General features: G+C 43.4%; 1 protein-coding gene across 1 annotated transcript; it reads right to left on the bottom strand.

Annotated features, from left to right (window-relative positions):
- Positions 1-3,405: 3,405 nt before the first annotated feature.
- Positions 3,406-18,708, bottom strand: LOC134412250 (intelectin-like protein). Its single transcript, XM_063146114.1, has 7 exons — positions 18,640-18,708; positions 12,185-12,337; positions 9,759-10,006; positions 6,266-6,424; positions 5,886-6,006; positions 4,800-4,903; positions 3,406-3,683 (listed from the first exon to the last, which is right to left on the bottom strand). Exons 1-7 carry the CDS (start codon positions 18,698-18,700, stop codon positions 3,531-3,533), a joined length of 999 nt encoding a protein of 332 aa, XP_063002184.1. The 5' UTR covers positions 18,701-18,708; the 3' UTR covers positions 3,406-3,530.
- Positions 18,709-19,909: the final 1,201 nt, after the last annotated feature.

The following is a 19,909-nucleotide window of genomic DNA, read 5'->3' as shown; positions in this document are numbered from 1 at the left end:
TTTCTGGCTCTGCGTCTAAGATTGGAATGAGGCTGCCCTCCGTGATCAGTTCCAGGTGGGTCTCTTTATCCTCTTTAAGATGAATTAGCTCAGTTGCCAGACCTGATTAATTGTCTCCAGAAAAGGGCTTGTGCCCCACTGGGCGTTTCTCTGGATTATGGTACTGAAGTGCCAAGTGCCTGTGCCACCCAAGAAATTGGTTACTGGAGCCTAAACCCATGCAGCTTCGTGGGGCACAGGCGCCTCTCTCAGCCCAGGAGAAGGGCCGCCACCGCCAGCTCCACTTGTGTTTGGATCGTGGCCAAGTGGGACACTCTGCTGCAGTGTGTCCAGGGATAATCTTTGGTAACTGGCCAATGGGGAAAGCTTGGAATTGTTGTAGATCACGCGCTGAATATGAGCCAACAGTGGGTTGTGGCTGCAAAAAAAGCAAATGCTATTTTGGGCTGCATAAATAGAAGTATAGCTTCCAAATCACGCAAGGGACTGATTTCTGCATTGAGCAGGGGGTTGGACTCGATGGCCTTATAGGCCCCTTCCAACTCTATTATTCTATGATTCTATAAAATTTCATGAATGACTTCAGTCAAAGCCTGGACCAAGTCACGTCAGATGGGGTGTGCCTAGTGTTGGGGAAGGCATCTTGTCCCCTAGATCTGAGGCTACAAAGGATCCTGCAAATGACTTGGACACATAATATCACCTCAGCAGACATCCTGAGCACCCCTTCTTTATCTCCATCTCCTCCTGTTCCTCAGCCACCAAGAGCACAGGACTCGGGAACCTGGCAGAACCTTGAAGAACTCCAGTTAGTAGGCACCATGGAGGGAGCCACTGAAAGACCAGGCGGAGCCCGCTCTCTTCAGGCCGATGTGGACTGCAGACCTTTGCCTGAATAACAGCTCCTTAGGGGAGAAACCTCCGGCCAGCTCTTCCTGCACTGTGCTCTCCAAGGTCCTGCCCTGCCTCCAGCCTTCCCTGATGTGCATACGATGTGTACACCGCTTCCCCTGGTTCAGATACCAAGTGAGGAAACCCATCCCTAGAGCTTCAGGGGAGGAAGCATTCACAGCCGGAAAGCAGCAACTGGGATGCCTCAGACTGCCTGGGCCTCTCTTCTTGGGCTGGAAGGAGGTATAGTGTCTGGAAAGGCAGCTGTGGAAGCGAGAGGCACGCTGAAACTGAAGAGGCCTCAGAGGATCTGCCAGCCATCTCAACGCGTCAGTTGACTGCAGTCCTTCACCATAAGGACAGCTCCTTCTGGGAGAAATGTCTAGCCACCATTTCATCCACAGTGCTCTCCGGTGGCTAATCCCTGCCTCCGGCCTTACCTCCGGCCTTCTCTGATCCTGTCTTGCTCAGAGTAATCCAGAACAGACAGTAAACACTGTGTGCACACCACTTCCCCTGGGCCTGACATTGAGTGGGGAAACCCATTCCTAGAGCTTCAGGGGAGGAAGCATTCACAGCCAATGCCCCTCCCTTCATCCCGTTCAAGGGAACGTCTCCAGCATCCTCCCTCATCTCCACGTGGCACAACGAAAAGTGCTTGGGCTCGGCATTGGGTGAGCCTGCAACGGGAGGCAGAGTGAAGAGGTCAAGGGACTCTTGGAAAGGCTACCTCACAACAAACTCTGAGCCCTCCCCCTTATTCAACGGGGGGGGGTAGCCCTGCATCTGCCAGAAGCCCCACCCCATCCCCAGACGTCCCAGATCGAGACATCACCTGATGGGGGTCATGTGACTCCTCTCTGAATTTGTCCATTAAGCCCCTGCCATACATGTGGGGCACTGGAAGCAGTTGGAGGGCATGCATAAAAGCCACCAGCTTGAGAAGCAACCTGAATCCAGTAGGCTTTTTATAGCCTTTTTTAAAAAGCAACAGAATAGTGGTAAGTTGAAACAAAGATCAAGAAGGAATAAAGATTTTTTAATTTTATATATATATATATATTTAAAAAAACCTGTAGTTCCAGCATAAAAATGGATGTTGCTAACGTTATACTCTCTTGACTTGCAGGCCAAAACAATCCCAAAATGATTTTCTGTACTTCATAGAATCATAGAATAGAAGAGTTGGAAGGGTCCTACAAGGCCATCCAGTCCAACCCCTGCTCAATGCAGGAATCCACCCTAAAGCATCCCTGACAGATGCTTGTCCAGCTGCCTCTTGAAGGCCTCTAGTGTGGGAGAGCCCACAACCTCCCTAGGTCACTGGTTCCATTGTCGTACTGCTCTAACAGTCAGGAATTTTTTCCTGATGTCCAGCCAGAATCTGGCTTCCTGTCACTTGAGCCTGTTATTCCGTGTCTTGCACTCTGGGAGGATCGAGAAGAGATCCTGGCCCTCCTCTGTGTGACAACCTTTTAAGTATTTGAAGAGTGCTATTAAGTCTTCCCTCAATCTTCTCTTCTCCAGGCTAAACATACCCAGTTCATATGTATGTTAATTTTAGTATACCTCTGAGGAAGACCATATTGGGTCGAAACGCGTTTGGTTTGGTTTTATTGTTTATTGTTTTTAATTGATGGTTTTATGTAATACTATATAGTTCAGATGTTCTTGAAGTATACTTGAAGTATACAGCTTTGGTACATAATATATTAAAGACACCTTAAGCAATTACCTGTATATGACCGTTGACAGTGGAACTATCAGCAGTTTTTCCACCCCTTTTCCCCAGTTCACCGCTTGTAAAGGGAAGCGCACCATGACTGTGGGACGATAATGGAAGTGATAAAATTGTGGGATTCTCCAAGGTGTCGAAATGCTCATAAGGGATGGATGGCATGTGTGTTGGCATGCACACCCTTGGACCCAAGCTTCCTCATGCCCTCAGCTACCACAAAAGACATTTGTGTGTTGAGTGGAAGGCCTGTGTAGGGGCATGTGAATAGAAACCAGTTAAGTTCCTATGCAGACTATGGTATCCATGAGGTAGCTGGAGGCGCAGTGATGCTTGGGCCCAGGGCATTCATGCGCACACACATTCTTCAACATACATTGGCCCTACGTACATTGAAGGCGACCACCTGCATAGGGCTTTTAAATTAAAGAATTCTGAGCCCAGAAATGTCAGCACCCCACAGCCACTCCACACACACAAAATCTACTCGATTCTATCAAGATTTCTTTATTTCAGCAGTGTAATTTCACGGCGGGAATCATTTTGTTGCTGCTCTTGATAAACACTTGAGAGCCAAAAATCTTTGTCAGTCGACCGCAAATCATCCATATATACATCTATCAATAGATCTTAGGCCACAGCTAGACCTAAGGTTTATCCTGGGATCATCCAGGGTTCGCCCCTGCCTGAGCACCGGATCCCCTGTGTGTCACCTAGATGAACAGGTTTGACCCCTGGACGATCCAGGGATAAACCTTAGGTCTAGCTATGGCCTAAATCTACCTTCTGCTCCCTCCTGGCTTAGTTTGCTTTTTAATTTCAATGCCATTAAAGAAAAGTGTTTCATTCTCAGGGTTGTGGCTCTGATGTGTCTGTTTTTTTACAGCACCAGCATTTGTTTGAATTAATGATAAAAGATCAGCACAGCCGCCTCAATGAGTTCTTTGGAAACGCTCCAGTCTCTGTGGGTCCCATAGCCGTTCCAGGCAAAGCCAGTGAAGTCGCCACACTGCTGAGGATTTGCTTCCGGGAAAAAGCCTCCTCCACCAATGCAGTGCTGGGAAAAGGGAAGAAGAAGAAATACAAATGGCACAAACTGGGAGGAACTGCAAACTCTACTGGGAGGATGTGGTTAGAATTTGAAATGTCCTGGATACCTTGGAGAGTTAGCAAAGGCTAAAATGAATTTTTACCCGTTGGGTAGAAAATGCAAAATACATAAATATCAAAAAGGGACATAGAGGCTAGTCTTGACCTCTGCTGAGGCAGAACTGAAAAATTATTGTGGGTGTGAGCTTTATCACACCAGCGTTATACTGTGCAATCACTGCGAATTGCATGCAAAGGACTTGGGCCACAGCTAGACCTAAGGTTTATCCTGGGATCATCCAGGGTTCACCCCTGCCTGAGCACTGGATCCCCAGTGTGTCACCTAGATGAACAGGTTTGACCCCTGGATGATCCAGGGATAAACCTTAGGTCTAGCTATGGCCTCAGAAGTTTTCCACTTTATAATCTGCTTTGATGGCGAAGTCCTCCCGTGCATCCTGCCTTAATTGTGCAATAAAGCAAAAAGATTCACCCTATTTAGCCCCTACTTTTTGAGCGTATCTTCCGAGCTGCCGCTGGGGCACAGGAGCAGGATTTTAAAGAAATGCTTACATCTGCGTAAGCTTTAAAGATAAAGGCACCAAAATTGGCACAGTAATAGATATTAGGGAGAGCTTTAAGCATACCAAATTGGAATTGAATTGGGTCATCCGTTGATTTTTTTTTTTTTTTACATTCCCCCCTTAAACTCACTTCCTGGTATGCAAAGGATCGCTGTCGCCTGGTAGCAAAAGCAACAACAACCGCGAGGAAAGCAGGTAGGTGGGATGAAGCTTTCAGAGCTATGGTCCAGCAATGCAAAAAAATTGCAAGAACAAAAGAACCCCTAGATTTGGGAGAGGCAATTTGTGCCACGGTGAAGTTTACAAAGAAAATCTCCCTCAACTCTGCCCTGCCAGCAAGAGCCCAGCAGGGCTTTGGATAAATCAGAAACTCTGACGTTTTAGCACTCTGACTCTTCAAAGACGGATGTTGGGCAAGGGGAAATAAGGAAAAACCTAGAAGTCCTGGGGGAAGGAGAGTTTGCAGGGCCTTCAAGCTGCAGCGATGGGCTTAGGCTTACGTGTTCTGTGTTGCATCCTGTGACTTTCACTCCCGAGCACAGAGCCATGGCAGCTTTCTCATTATTAAAGACTCGGAACTGAACATAGCCAGGGACAAATTCGCCTGAGAAAACAAGGCAGAAATAGGAGGTTGAGTTTTCAGGATGAAGACAGTTCTTATTGCCCTTTGGATGACCCAGTCCAGGATCTGGAAATGGAAGCGCATACTAGGGCTGTGCGCTGCTTCGGATCCGAATCCCGAATCCGAAGCAAATCGGGGTGCTTCGGAAGGTCCGAATCAGGATCCGAAGCAAATCGGGGTGTGTGTGTCTGTGCACAGCCCTAGTGCATAGCTTTTGGGTTTGTTAGACCTGCCAATGGGTTTTGCTGCCATCAGCCATGGCACCCTTCTGGACCACCTGGTGGAGAAAGGTCTTGGGGCATCATATTGTGATGTCTCTGGTCTTCACCGGAAGCTTAGTTTCAGATGGCAGTGCACAACACCTTGGGCCTATGCTGCCCATCTTGCAGCCTTACGCTGTTTAACAACTACTTGGGGAGGCCATCTGGAGATTTCAGGGTGCCACCAGTATACACATTACGTGCTGTTTTGCCTCTAATTTCTATCACAATCTAGGGATGCTGCTATGTCATCTCCATTATTAGTGACACAAGGATTTAATAGAGCCTTAATGTCCCAGAAATGAAATGTTGGGGAGCAAATGGGGATAGTGGTAAATATTTGAGGGGCGTGCCCACAGCCCTTCACTGCCTTTTGGAGTTATCCCTGCATCTATTTGTGAGGTATTGAATTAACATCAGGATTGTTTGAGGAAGGATGGACACAAACCCTCGCACAACGCCCAATGCTGGTCCCTTAGAGTTTCATTCAGCCCCATTCTTCAGCAGCCTTCTTCAACCCAGTGTCCTCCAGACCTTTTGGACCACAACTCTCGGGATACCAAACTGTGATGGCGGGGCTGATGGGTGTTGGGGCACAAAATATTTGGGTGGTACCCATATTGGGAAGGCCATTCTACACACCTGATGCATTGTGGGCTTGGCCAGATCAGCAGCAGGGTGTAGGTGAAAGAAGAAAGACTTACCCCGCCCAGATGGAGAATAATAGTCTGAGGTCTTCTTGGCATCACCAGCATCATAGACAATGGGTATAGCTGGGCCGTTATTTGTTCGGCAGCTGCCAATTCCATATTTCACTGGGTATTTCTGAAAAGGGAAGCAAACTGATGATTGCTTTGGGTTTTGTGGCATCAGTTACAGCAGATCCATAAGACAGGGAAGAGTTTGCAAAGTTCTTCTAATGACTCATTGCATAGGACCCCACTGCAACCAAGGGCAGGAAGGAACAGTCACATCATCACAGCTTAAGACTAGGGGGCAAGACCCAAAGGTCTAAGCATTCCTGTCGCACTCACCCAGACCCAACTGAACCCCAACTGCTGAGTCACCAGGCAGCCATGCTTACCTGGTAGAGCCTGGGAAGGTTGCCTCCTTCCTCAGCCAAGAACCCAGTTTCAGTATGGTATCTGAAGAGTGAAGCATCTCGCCATTCTTTCATGGGGGTTTTGTTTGGGACGTGCCATATGGACAGATCTCCTGCTGCAAGGTCATAATAGCCAGGATTCTGGAAAGAAACCGAAAATACGAAATGTGGAGAACAGAGGATTGTTGTTGCTTTTAAAAAGTGTGCTTGTACAATAATCGGAGACCCAGAGCTGAGCACACTGAATGAATGAACCCCTTGAGTTCATATTTCTGCCTGACTTCCATAGATTTTCCCCAACCATCAACCTAAGCCTTGGTCAATCCACCCAACAGGTTAACTTTCTGGACATGACCATGCAACTACATTATGGAGATATAACCACTACCTTATATTGGAAACCTACTGGCCAGTAAACATACTGACATGCTTCCAGCTTCTACCCAGAATGCACCACAAGATCCACTGTTTCTGCAGCCAAGCCCTAAGATGCAGCCAAGCCCCCCATCTTGTAACTGTGCATTTGGTTTCTAGGAAATAGAAACCAAATGCACAGTTAAAAGATGGGGGATACTTGGCTCAGCAATACTACAAATGAGAAGGATCTTGGAATTGCTGTAGATCACAAGCTGAATAGGAGCCAACAGTGCGATATGGCTGCAAGAAAGGCAAATGCTATTTTGGGCTGCATTAATAGAAGTAGAGCTTCCAAATCACGGGAGGTACTGGTTCCACTCTATTCGGCCCTGGTTAGGCCTCATCTAGAGTATTGAGTCCAGTTCTGGGCTCCACAATTCAAGAAGGACGCAGACAAGCTGGAGCGTGTTCAGAGGAGGGCAACCCGGAGGATCAGGGGTCTGGAAACAAAGCCGTATGAAGAGAGACTGAAAGAACTGGGCATGTTTAGCCGGGAGAAGAGAAAATTGAGGGGAGACATGATAGCACTCTTCAAGTCCTTGAAATGTTGTCACACAGAGGAGGGCCAGGATCTCTTCTCGACCCTCCCAGAGTGCAGGACACGGAATAACGGGCTCAAGTTAAAGGAAGCCAGATTCCAGCTGGACATCAGGAAAAACTTCCTGACTGTTAGAGCAGTACGACAATGGAACCAGTGACCTAGGGAGGTTGTGGGCTCTTCCACACTAGAGGCCTTCAAGAGGCAGCTGGACAACCATCTGTCAGGGATGCTTTAGGGTGGATTCCTGCACTGAGCAGGGGGTTGGACTCCATGGCCTTGTAGGCCCCTTCCAACTCTGCTATTCTATGATTCTATGATTCTATGCAACTGTATCTGTTCAGACTTGTCAGACAAAGGCTCTCGACTTGAGGATCTAAATCAGGCATTCCTCATACTACAGTGCCCAACGAACAAGTGAGAAAACAGATTGTTCCTTTGTATTTGTCTGGCCTTGTCAATCTGCTATAGGGCAGACCTGAAAGAGAAGACAACAGAGCACCGCGCCGTACAGATTTGGTGTACAGATCTGGTAAAAACCATTCCATCTGTGTTTCATGGATTGTCAAGTGCCTTTCGTTCTGTTCTCTGTTCATTGACGGAATTGGATTCCCCCCGCCCCGATTTCCTGAATTTGCATAAATTCAAATTTGCGCAAATTTACACTTGCAAAATTTGTTATCTAAACTATGCACTTCCGTGCTTTTGCCTATAAGGGAAATGCACATTTTCAGCCGGTAATTTTTAAATTATTAATTTTTTTACATATTTTTCTATGGCTAAATTTGTGTAAAATTAGGGGAAGTAAAAGAAAAACGGTCCACAAGTCTGCGGAAAAGCTGGTCTGCTGTGGAATGTGCAGGTGGGATTCATAGAAATCCAAAGTCATTTATTCCGTTGTGGATTTCTCCCACATCCCTACCTACCGTTCCCAGCTAAAAGGAATTATTTCCATCCCATCTAGGCCTATCCAGTGGAATTTTAGGATGTTTTTTGGATGTTTTACTAATGTATACTATGTTTTTAATTCAGTTTTATGTATTTTAATCTTATTGTTGTTTTCCGCCTCAGTCCAAATGGAGAGGCGGGTAAGGAATAAAATTATTATTATTATTATTATTATTATTATTATTATTATTATTATTATTATTGATATTTCCCTTTCATAAGGCTTGGGTGGTACACCCTTACTTGCTTGCAAACAGCTACTCACTAGCAACAAAAGGCCACATGACAAAAATAGACACCGGGACCAGATCGTTCAACAAACCCAGTGCCATCTCTGTCCCCATATCTACTTTGGTAATAATGTCACCCACAACGTTTGGGGCCGTTTACTTCCTCTTCTTTCAATACAATCTAGCCATTTTCTGTCAGTAATGCCCTTATGCGTTCTACGTATGTTGGGCTACGGGATCACCACCAAAACAGTGTACCTCTGTATTTAAGCTGGTTATCTATACCCAAATATAGGCGGGCATTTTCCCTAGCAAGGCTTAATGCTATGCCTTCTAGGGTAGTGGAGGGCAGATTTGGGAAAGTCCCACTATCAGATAGATGCTGCCCCTGTAACAACGAGGAGGTGGAATCTATCTCCCACGTATTATTGTACTGCAGCTTCTATCAGGAGGCAAGAAAAGCCCTTATCCATCCTTTCACGCAACAATTACCTGGATGATCGTCCGTGACCCGTATGTCGGTCCTTTTACAGGCTCAAGATAAGCATACCACCGAACAAGTTGCTAAATTTCTTAATCACGCAATCCTTACCAGATCAGTTATGGTGGCAGGACTTTCCTTTGCTTCTAGCACAGAACTTTAAGGAGGCTTCATGCAATCATACTCTGTTTTAATTTCATGTATTTTAAATATTTATTATGTGTTTTTATATGTTTTATTTGTCTGTTGACTGTAATAAAAGGAATTGATTGATACATAGATTGGATATATAGGCCAGTCTCTATGGAGAAAAACAGATAGATGCAAATCTGCCATCGTAATAATAATAATAATAATAATAATAATAATAATAATGAGGAAAGGATAAAGTGTGCCTGCTCCTACTCCTACTCCTCCTACTCCTCACTGCTAGTGCTTGCCTGTGTGACAGGCAGAGAGCCAGTGAGCAACCAGGCAGTGGTGTCCCCTCCTGTTTCTCACCACATCTGCTGTCAGGGTGAAAGGCAGGTGAATAAACAGGCAGCAAAGCTGAAGTCGAGGACAGAGTCCAGGGGGCTCTTCGCACTGGGCCCCCTGCTGGAGTGGGGGCCCTTGGCAGGTGCCCAACTATGCCTACCTTTGATGGCGGCCTTGTTGAGGCTCCTGCCAACCAAAGGTGGAATCCGTTGAGGATGACTCATCTACAGGTACAGAGGTGACCTACCCGAATGGTATATTGGGGCTACAACCTCATAGCCTCTTACCTGAGAGTGAACTTAATGGGATTTCCTTTTCAGAAGATGTGCACAGGATTGAGCCTACCCTTGCATCCAGTCTGACCATCTATGTGGAATCACTCACCTTGTAGTCATTGCTTGTTGAAGCTATGGCTGACCCAAAGGTGGAATTGTTGGACCAGTTCCCATCTCCTTCTGGGTAATTGACATCACTGCCTTGTTGGCTGGACCAGCGATCCCCCACGGTGCATTTCCCATACATATTGTTCTCGTGGACGCTGGCCACCAAAGTCCATCCTCCTCCATTGGTGGTCATGTCACAGAAGGTCTGGTAGAGCTCGCCGTCTTCCGTGGCCAGGAAATACAATCCATCTGCCGAAAAAGCAGATATTTGTACAACGAAAGTGAGGATCGAAGTGCTAATTTGACACTGTTTGGGGTTGGAGCTTTTTTAAAGAAAAATTTGAACTGCACAGTGTTACGCGATTGTGATTCATGTAGAAAGCGATAAGAACATCCATGTGCATTTCCATTGTGTGTGCGCATGGTATTTGTTGCTTAGGGTCTCCCTCCATGACAGAGTGGCAGAAATTCCTTAAAACTGGGAATATGATCCAGCAAAACCTGATTTAGAGCGAGGGATATATATATATATATATATATATATATATATATATATATATACACACACACACACACACACACACACACACACACACACACACTTATAGGGCATCCTACTCGTAGAAGTTGGAACAACCAACATCCTACAGCATTCCTGCTGATAGGGAAGAAGTGAGGGAGGAGCAGCATTTTCTACCATTCTTCCAGGTTGCTTCATTATTATTATTACTTTTCTCTTTTCCTCCCTTTGCAAGCAATGGGAGGGAAATTCTTTTTTTATTATTTTTTATTATTTATTTAGCATTACATATTTATGCTGCTCAACAGCCTAGGCTCTCCGGGCAGGTTTACAACTAAAACCATAATATAACAAACCAGATTAAAACTTTAAACTTTAAAAATCACATAAAACCAGAATTACAGTCCAGGGAAAGCATCTCTAAAAAGGTATGCTTTAAGGAGGCGTTTAAAAGGTATTACATTTTCCGCCCCCCGAACCACACGAGAGAGGGTTTGTATCCAAAGCACACACACACCAACTCTGCCTCCACCATGTCCCTGATTCTCTCCCTGATGTTGGACAGGTGAGGACGGTGGATCTTTGCCTGGCGGCAGGGAGCTGGGAATCTAAAGTTGGAGGTCAGACCTCTCTCTCCAACCTCAGAGAATCAGAGAATCAGAGAATTGCAGAGTTGGAAGGGGCCTACAAGGCCACAGAGTCCAACCCCCTGCTCAATGCAGGAATCCACCTTAAAGCATCCCTAACAGGTGGTTGTTCAGCTGCCTCTTGAAGGCCTCTAGTGTGGGAGAGCCCACCACCTCCCTAGGTAACTGATTCCATTGTCGTACTGCTCTAACAGTCAGGAAGTTTTTTCCTGATGTCCAGCCTGAATCTGGCTTCCTTTAACTTGAGCCCGTTATTCCGTGTCCTGCACTCTGGGAGGATCGAGAAGAGATCCTGGCCCTCCTCTGTGTGACAACCTTTTAAGTATTTGAAGAGAGGGAGATTTGATCTTTAATACGGTCCCTGAGACAGCCTTGCAGGGACCATAGGATTGCATTATAAGGAGAAGATGGAGAGCAAAAAGGAACAGGTGAAAAATGAACATCACGCATAGTCAGTCTCTATGTTCTGGCATCCTTGCAACACATAACATCACATGACTTGTCAAGAAAGGGGCCCCTATGTGCTAGGATGACTTCCTTTATCTTGGAATCATTGGTGAACACTCACTCTAGGAAGAGATGCATGACACTTAGATGTGTGACACTGAGACGTGGCAGTGGTGTCTGGGGGTCGTGTCTTCAGCAGGGAGAGGAGAAACAGATCTGTTTGGTTAAGATAAAGAATTCTAGAGGAGCCTGGCCGACACACTTTACTTTTCATTTTGTTATGCCATACTTTTTACATCATCTAACATAACACCACTCTTGCATTAGTTGAATATGGAACTGCACAAATGTCATTTTGGAACTGCACTTCCCCCCCCCCCACCTTGCAACTGCACATTTTGTGTCCGGTTGCACATTTTCAAAAGCCCTACTTTTGAGTTGTCACAGAGAAGGAGGGCCAGGATCTCTTCTCGATCCTCCCAGAGTGCAGGACACGGAATAACGGGCTCAAGTTAAAGGAAGCCAGATTTCGGCTGGACATCAGGAAAAACTTCCTGACTATTAGAGCAACACAACAATGGAACCAGTTACCTAGGGAGGTTGTGGGCTCTCCCACACTAGAGGCCTTCAAGAGGCAGCTGGACAGCCATCTGTCAGGGATGCTTTAAGGTGGATTCCTGCACTGAGCAGGGGGTGGGACTCGATGGCCTTGTAGGCCCCTTCCAACCCTACGATTCTATGATTCTATGAGTTTCTATTCAGTTGTAGGCTGCGCTTTGACTGGCTCTGTGGCGCAACCACTTCCTGGGTCACCTGTGGCCCCTTCTTGGGAAGTCTTGATTTCTTTGCAGCTTCGGGGAAGTTTCTCAAGCAGCCCTGGCAGGTTGGGAGAGCAGGAATCCTCTTCCCACGTCAACAGCATTTTGAGGACATCCTTTTTCGCAGAGCGGAGGCAGCGGCTGCTATCTGTATGCACAACAGGGGAGAAACGTAGAAATGAACAGAGAAAGCTGACCAAGGGCCGGTTGTTCAGCTCTGTGACTGAAACCAGTGTTTGAAGATGGAAGTCAGGGGGGGCGGAGCTGGCCGCCTGAGCAATGGCGGGTTTCTTCTGAGGCTCTAAGCGGCGTTTGCCGGAAAAAGCAATTATCTCTCTTCTAATGGGCATAAATCTTTGAGCAAACGACAGAAAATGATTATAAAAGTCACAGGAGCTGGAAAAGCGGAGAGATTTGAAGGAGGGAGGTGAGATGATTGATATTTAATACAATGTCTTGTAAGCGGCAGCACTGTCGAAACCGAAAGTTAAAGAGCAAACACTGACGCAGTTTAAAAAGAAGGAATTTGTGCTTGCTGGACATTGATTTGTGTTACAACCTTTCATTCTTATCTCACATGGGAACGATTGAAATGCTGGCTTTGTAAGGTGGAAGTTGTTGATTGGATTTATTGGCGTGGTGAGAAGGGGGGGAGAGAAGGTGGAAGAAGCTGCATTCGGCATTCGGTGAGGGAGATGTGGGAAGCTGAGAGGCTGCGAATGATTAAACTGATCCCCTCTAGTGAATGCTGTTGTGAACTGGATATTCCCCCCCCCTCATGAAGAAAGGAAAAGTGTTTGATATATAACAGAGAAGCCAGCATAAGTTGCTAAGGAAGCGAGTTACACTCTAAGATTTATGCCCTACCCAGAAGAGTCCCATGCCTAACGTTAAAAGAAAGATCAAAAGTTGGGCAAAGCTTAATATACAAAAAAAGAAAAAGAAAAAAAAAAGAAAAAAGAAAAAAAAGAAGAAAAAAAAATAAGAAACCTTCAAATTATATAAAAAAAAGGAACTTTCAAATCATAATTTGGCATGCCTCTCCCTCCTGGAAAGGACAGCCCCTGGAGTTGAGCAAGAGGAGGAAGATAAAGACCCAGTCCCTTTGGATACAATACCAAATAAAGAAAAAATATGACTGAAGGAGGAGAAAGTGGTAGTAACCCTCCCTCGTTGATGGAGATCAGGCCCATTATAGCTGAAAATAACATTGTTATATTTTAAAAAAATGGATCAGCATATGAGTGAATTTAGACATTAATTGTGTATTTAGCGGATAAAAAGGTGGAAAATTCGGATAAGATCAAAAAGATAGAGGCTAAAGCGGACTTGGACCAGAAGGAATAAGAGGCTATTGAGAAATCAACTAATATACAATTTAAAGAATGGGTACTGTGATCGATTGCCTCGGAAGATTAATCTAGTAGATCTACTTTTTGAATAAAGCAGCTAAAGGAGTCGCAGGGAGAAGATCTTAGAGAAATCATCGTGAACTGGTTCAAGGAGCTGATGCCTGATATATCAATAGACGGATTGGATCCGGATCGAGTCCATCGTGGGGGGGGGGGGGCAAAACCACAAAGGGGCAAGAGACATTTTGGTGAAATTTGGTAATTATTATAAAAAAGAGCAAATTATGAAAGAATTGAGACTTAAGAATCAGATATAATATAAAGGCAAACCAGTGTAAATTTACAATGATCTTTCTCAACGTACATTAAATTGGAGACGTAGTCTTAAACTAATAATGGAAACATTAATGAAGAATGAAATTCCTTATGCATGGGGTTACCCGGTTTTTTTAAGATTTACATATGGGAGGAGGGAACACAGAGTAACCTCATTGGATCAAGGTAAAGATTTGCTGAAGAGGCTGGGTCTGGATGGGGAAGCAGATGGGGCTGGAGTGGGTGGGGGAGGGAATGAGGCTGGGACATCTGGAGAGTAAGAGAATTGTTAATTATGTTTGGACATAATTGCAAATAAAAATGCTAATATAGAGACCTGCCGGCCAGGCACAGCACTGCCTCCCCCCTCCCCCTTTAAAGTAGATGGCTGGAGTACTAGACTCACGGGGATATGGGGGGGGGATTAGAGTGGGGGGGTGGGGAGGGGGGGAAGGTAGGGGAGGAGGGATTGGGGTAGGAGGGTGGGGGTTTTATGTATGGAGTTTGTGTTTTTATGTAAGCAAGTTTGAACTGCTGAGCACAAGGGATCGGAAGAGATTTCAAAAGGGTGATTATGGATAAAAAGATAAAGGTATCAACACTCAATGTTAAAGGTTTAGGGGCAGTCGTGAAAAGGAAGAGAATAGAACAAATGCTTAATAAAGAGGGATCAGATATTATTATGATCCAAGAGACACACCAAGGCTCCGAGAATTCGAATATGATAAAATTAAAGTGGCTAGCCTATTATGAAAAGTCATTAGGGACATCAAAAAAAAATGGAGTGGCCACTTTGATTTCAAAAAAAAGTGGGTTTACATTAGAAGAGGTAAAAAAGGATGATAAGGGTAGATATCTTATGTTAAAAGGTAAAATTGAGGGAAAGGTCTATACTTTGATTAATGTTTATGCCCCAAATGAGAGGCATAGAGAGTTTTTTATAAAGTTGTTTAAAGAAATAGAAGAATTTAAGGAGGAGTATGTTATATTAGCTGGGGATTTTAATATGGTTATGGATAATAAAAGAGACAGGTCAAATCCCACTAATGTTGAAAAGAGAAACAATATGACTATATTGAATAAATTAGTAAAAGAAAATGATTATTTAGATTCGTGGCGCTTACTTAACGGGAATAGGCCTGGATTCTCATATTTTTCCCCAGTTCATCATACATACTCCAGGATAGATCATATATTTGTTTCAAAAGACTTTGCAACGAGGATTTGTAAAATGGAAATGGGGGTAATAAAAGTAACTGATCATGCCTTGTTAAGTTTAGAATTTACAGTTAAGAAAGATTATAAAGAGGCATATAGATGGAAGTTGAACACAAAGATATTGAAATACAATAAAATAGTAGATAAAATTCGGAAGGAACTGTCGGAGTCATGGGAAATTAATGAAAAAGGAGGAACAGCTGGGTCAGTCATTTGGGACACCATGAAGGCTGTAGCAAGAGGAATCTGTATTAGAGAAACATGTAGTTTAAAAAGACAACAACGTGCAGAACAGGAAAAGTTAGAGATAGAAATTAAAAACTTGGAGGAAAGATATTGGCGAAGTAAAGATAAATATAAATTAGTGGAAATACAAGCTAAGAAGAAACAATTAGAAAATTTAAATATAGAAGAGATTCAAAAGAATTTAATGTATATGAAAAGGGAATATTTTGAAAACAGTGATAAGAACTCGAGGTTGCTTGCCAAGCTCACACAAAAAGAAAAAGGGAGGAATGGGATAGAAACGTTGAAAGATAGCCGAGGGAATTATTGTCATGCAATGAAAGCTAAAATAAAAATTTTTCAGGAATTTTATCAGGAATTGTACAAGGGTAAAGAAATTCAACAAGAAAAGGTGGAGGAGTATATTGGAAGGTTTATAAAGAAGGAAATAAAATCAGAATATAAGGAGTTAATGGAGTCAGTAATAACTCAAAGAGAAGTTGAAGAGGTTATTGATAAGTTAAAAGTGGGTAAATCACCAGGAGCAGATGGTTTGGGTCCAGAATATTATAAGGTCTTCAAAGATTGTCTAGTTCCAAAATTAATGGAACTTTATAATAGGATATTATCAGGAGAGAAGATACCTGAATCATGGGAACATTCAGTGATAATTCTGTTCCCAAAACCAGATAAAGATTTGACTAATCCCGATTCTTATAGACCTATTTCTTTAATAAATCAGGATGCTAAAATTTTTACATCTATTATGGCCAAACGATTAAATAAATTCTTGGCAGAATATATAGGAGCAGATCAATGTGGGTTTGTGGTAGGAAGACATATGCATAATTTAGTGGGTAGAGTTTTAAATGTAATAAATGTAATAAAAAAAGCAAATATTAAGGCAGGTATTATGGCATTAGATATTTTTAAAGCTTTTGATTGTGTGAGCTGGCAGGCACTAAAGAGTATTATAGATAAATTGGGATTTGGAAATAAATTTAAAAATGTAATAGAACAGCTATATTCCCAAAATACGGCGGTAGTGGTGGTAAATGACGGACTTACTGAAAAGATACGACTAGCCAGAGGAACAAGACAAGGATGTCCGCTCTCGCCGGTCCTTTTTGTAATGGTTATGGAAGTTTTGGCGAAGGCACTAAGGGAGGATAAAGAATTAGAAGGAATTGGAGAGGTAAGGGAAATAAAGCTAAACATGTTTGCGGATGATACTTTATTGACCATTAAGAATCCATTAAGAAAATTAGAAAGAATTAAATATCAGTTGAGGGAATTTGAGGAAATTACAGGGTTAAAAATAAATTGGTCTAAATCAGAGATGATGTTGTTTAACTATACTAAGAGGGAAGAAAAGGATTGGGAATTTAAGGGAATGGAATTGAAAGTTAAGAACGAGATTAAATATTTGGGAATTAAAATTACAAAAAATCTAGAGAATTTAGAAAGGGAAAATTTAACGAGGTTAAAGAAGGAGGTACTAGAGAAATTGGAAAAATATAAAAGATTAAATTTATCTTGGTTTGGGAGAATAGCTTTGATAAAAATGAAGATATTAGCTAAAATTAATTTTGTATTTAGGATGTTACCTATAAAAATATCAGAAACCGAGATAAAAAGTTGGCAAAATATTATTAATAAATATTGTAATGGAGAAAAGAGAGCAAGAGTGAATAAAAATAATTGGTACCTAAGCCAAAAAAAGGGGGGAATGGGTCTCCCAAACATAAAATTATACTACGTAGCAAATAGATTAAGACATGTTGTAGAAGCAATTATGGGAGTAGGAGATTTATATTGGATGGAAGAAAAAATTATAAGTAAGGTAGAGATGAATCTGGAGAATGTTTTTTTTAAAGATGGAGGAAGAAAGTGGGTTGGAAGTATAGATAATCCACTCCTGAGGACTCAATGGGAAATTTGGAGTAAATTTAAAGGGAAGCTGCTTCCGAGCAACTCTCCCTTAGCACCGATAATAATGTTAAAGAATTTCCCAGAGGATCTAAAGGGTAGATTATGTAAAATATTAAAAGAGAAAAATAAAATAAAATTAAAGGATTGGGTAAGAGATATTAAAACAAGAGAAGATATGGAAAATTTGTTAAAGGAGAAGAAGCTATCTTGGCTAGAATATGGTCAATTAGAGCAATGGAATAAAAAGTGGATTAAAGATAATAGAATGTGCAGAAAGATGACGAGGTTTGAAGAATTAGTAGTAAGTAAGGAGAAAGGAAAAGGAAGTAGTATAGTTTCAAAAGGATTAATGAGTGAAATATATAAAATATTGTTAGAGAAGGAGTTTAGAGAGAATACAGAGAAAATGATTTGGGAATCAGATTTGAAGATACAAATAGGGCGACAGAGCTGGGAGGGACTATGGAAACAAAGAGTGTTGAGAAGTTTATCAGTAAGAATAAAGGAGAATTATTTTAAAATTTTATGGAGGTGGTACCTAACCCCGGTTAGATTGAATAAGATAAGTGATCAACATTCAGCAAATTGTTGGAGAGGATGTGGGGAAAAAGGAACGTATTTACATATGTGGTGGCAATGCAAATATGTACAAAGATTATGGAAGATGGTGTTCTCAGAAATTGAAGAAATAGTGGGAATGAAAATAGAACAAACACCAAAAATAGCATTGCTGTCACTATTTGAAGATATAAAGTGTGGAAAAGGAACTATAGAGCTGATATCGAGTTTGTTGGTTGCAGCACGATTGATGATAGCTAGGAACTGGAAGATCCAAGGGGAATATTCTATTGAGGAATGGTATAAAGTAGTATGGGACATAGCCATTAATGATAAACTGACATGTAATATTAAGTGGAGAAAAGGCGTAACTAAAATAAATGAGTTCGAAGGAATCTGGAAACAGTTCCTAGTGTTCGTGTTTACTAAGGGAAGTGGGAAACCACCAGCAGAAGAAATGATTAGATTTTGGATTCAAGAATGATCCCGAGGTGGGGGGTGCACATTTATGTTAAGAATGAAGATGTTGTAGTGTGATAAGGCATATGTAATAGTTTTTGATATTTGTACTCAACAATTATTCAATATGTATGCAGCAGATATTTGATGTATTTTTTTTTCTTATTGTGTTAGTTTCAGTTATATTTTGGAAATGTTTATCTATGTTTATATAGTGTTGAAAATGAATAAAAATTATTAAAAAAAAAAAGAAGATGGAAGTCAGCTACCACCAAGGATTTATCCCAACCTTTGAGGCAGATTACAGGTACTCAGATGTGGCTAAAGATGAGCCCCCCAACTCCCAAAACACAACGTTCCCACTGGACTAGCAGCCCCAGCCCACACCTACCACAGAGTTTTGCCTGTGGGAGGACAGCGACGAGGAGAAGCAGGGGAGCGAGATGCTTCATGGTGGACTCTGCAGAAGGAAATCAGAGGGCAACTCGTTCATAATTTTGCTTACACTTAAGGAATTGCAGATGACTAAGTTAAGGCATGAAGGGCTGCCATTAAATGACTGAGCTACTAGCCCTGCAAATCCATACAATGTATCACTTGTTTTAAATCAGTCCACATTAACATATATGGGAGAAGCATAATGCATTGCAATAGGGTGACCATATTTTGGAAACCAAAAAGGAGGACAACATGGCTGCCCCCCAAGGGGGCGTGCCCACCAACATGTCCAACCCCCAAAGGGGCGTGCCCACCAACATGTCCAGCCCCCAAAGGGGCGTACCCACCAACATGTCCAACCCCCAAAGGGGCGTACCCACCAACATGTCCAGCCCCCAAAGGGGCGTACCCACCAACATGTCCAACCCCCAAAGGGGATGTGCCCACCAACATGTCCAACCCCCAAAGGGGTGTGCCCACCAACATGTCCAACCCCCAAAGGGGCGTGCCAGCCAACATGTCCAGCCCCCAAAGGGGCGTGCCCACCAACATGTCCAACCCCCAAAGAGGCGTGCCCACCAACATGTCCAGCCCCCAAAGGGGCATGCCCACCAACATGTCCAGCCCCCAAAGGGGCGTGCCCACCAACATGTCCAGCCCCCAAAGGGGCGTGCCCACCTGAACATGGCCTTGGTCACATGTCTGATTTCACAGCACACAATTAAGACAAATCTGATCTACATAACATCTTAATGTTAAAATCACTGGTATAAAGAACAAGTGAGACAGTCAATGTATTTGAAAATAACTTCACTCATTCCTACTTCTGTAGCTTTTGCTGTACTCTGTGATACAGAGCCCTATCACACCAGGCTGATAGTGTGCTTTCACGGCAAATGTCATGCAAAAGACTCCCGTGACGTCTACCTTTTGGTCTGCTATCGCAGCAAAGGACTCAGATGATGTCGACTATGTCCTGCTGTGATTGCGGTTCTTTCCCCTGCCCCCTTGGTGATGTATTTTGCCCCTCGGAAAGTGCAATTCTTCTTGAACTCCGAGCGGCCACTGGAGGTGCGGAAAGATGAGGAGGAGCAGAGCCGCCTTCCTTGGCAGCCCCCAAGCGAGTGCCGCAGAGCCCGGCCCAGCCCTCCCACTGGAGCAGGGCGGAGGTGCAGAGGCTGGTGTGATGGAGCTCAAAAACAACAACAGCTTTCATGCAATGT

The sequence above is a fragment of the Elgaria multicarinata genome, chromosome 21 (genome assembly GCF_023053635.1).
Source record: "Elgaria multicarinata webbii isolate HBS135686 ecotype San Diego chromosome 21, rElgMul1.1.pri, whole genome shotgun sequence".
In the NCBI taxonomy this organism is placed as follows: Eukaryota; Metazoa; Chordata; class Lepidosauria; order Squamata; family Anguidae; genus Elgaria; species Elgaria multicarinata.
Note: the sequence above shows the minus strand (reverse complement) of the source record. Positions and strands in the feature narration are given on the sequence as shown.

Excerpts from the sequence above, each read along its gene's own strand:
- LOC134412250 (XM_063146114.1), bottom strand. The coding sequence starts at position 18,700 with ATGAAGCATCTCGCTCCCCTGCTTCTCCTCGTCGCTGTCCTCCCACAG. Across the intron at positions 6,007-6,265 it reads ACCTTCCCAGGCTCTACCAG|AAATACCCAGTGAAATATGG; the intron begins GTAAGCATGGCT and ends TTCCCTTTTCAG. Across the intron at positions 3,684-4,799 it reads CAGGATGCAACACAGAACAC|CACTGCATTGGTGGAGGAGG; the intron begins GTAAGCCTAAGC and ends CCCTTTTCCCAG.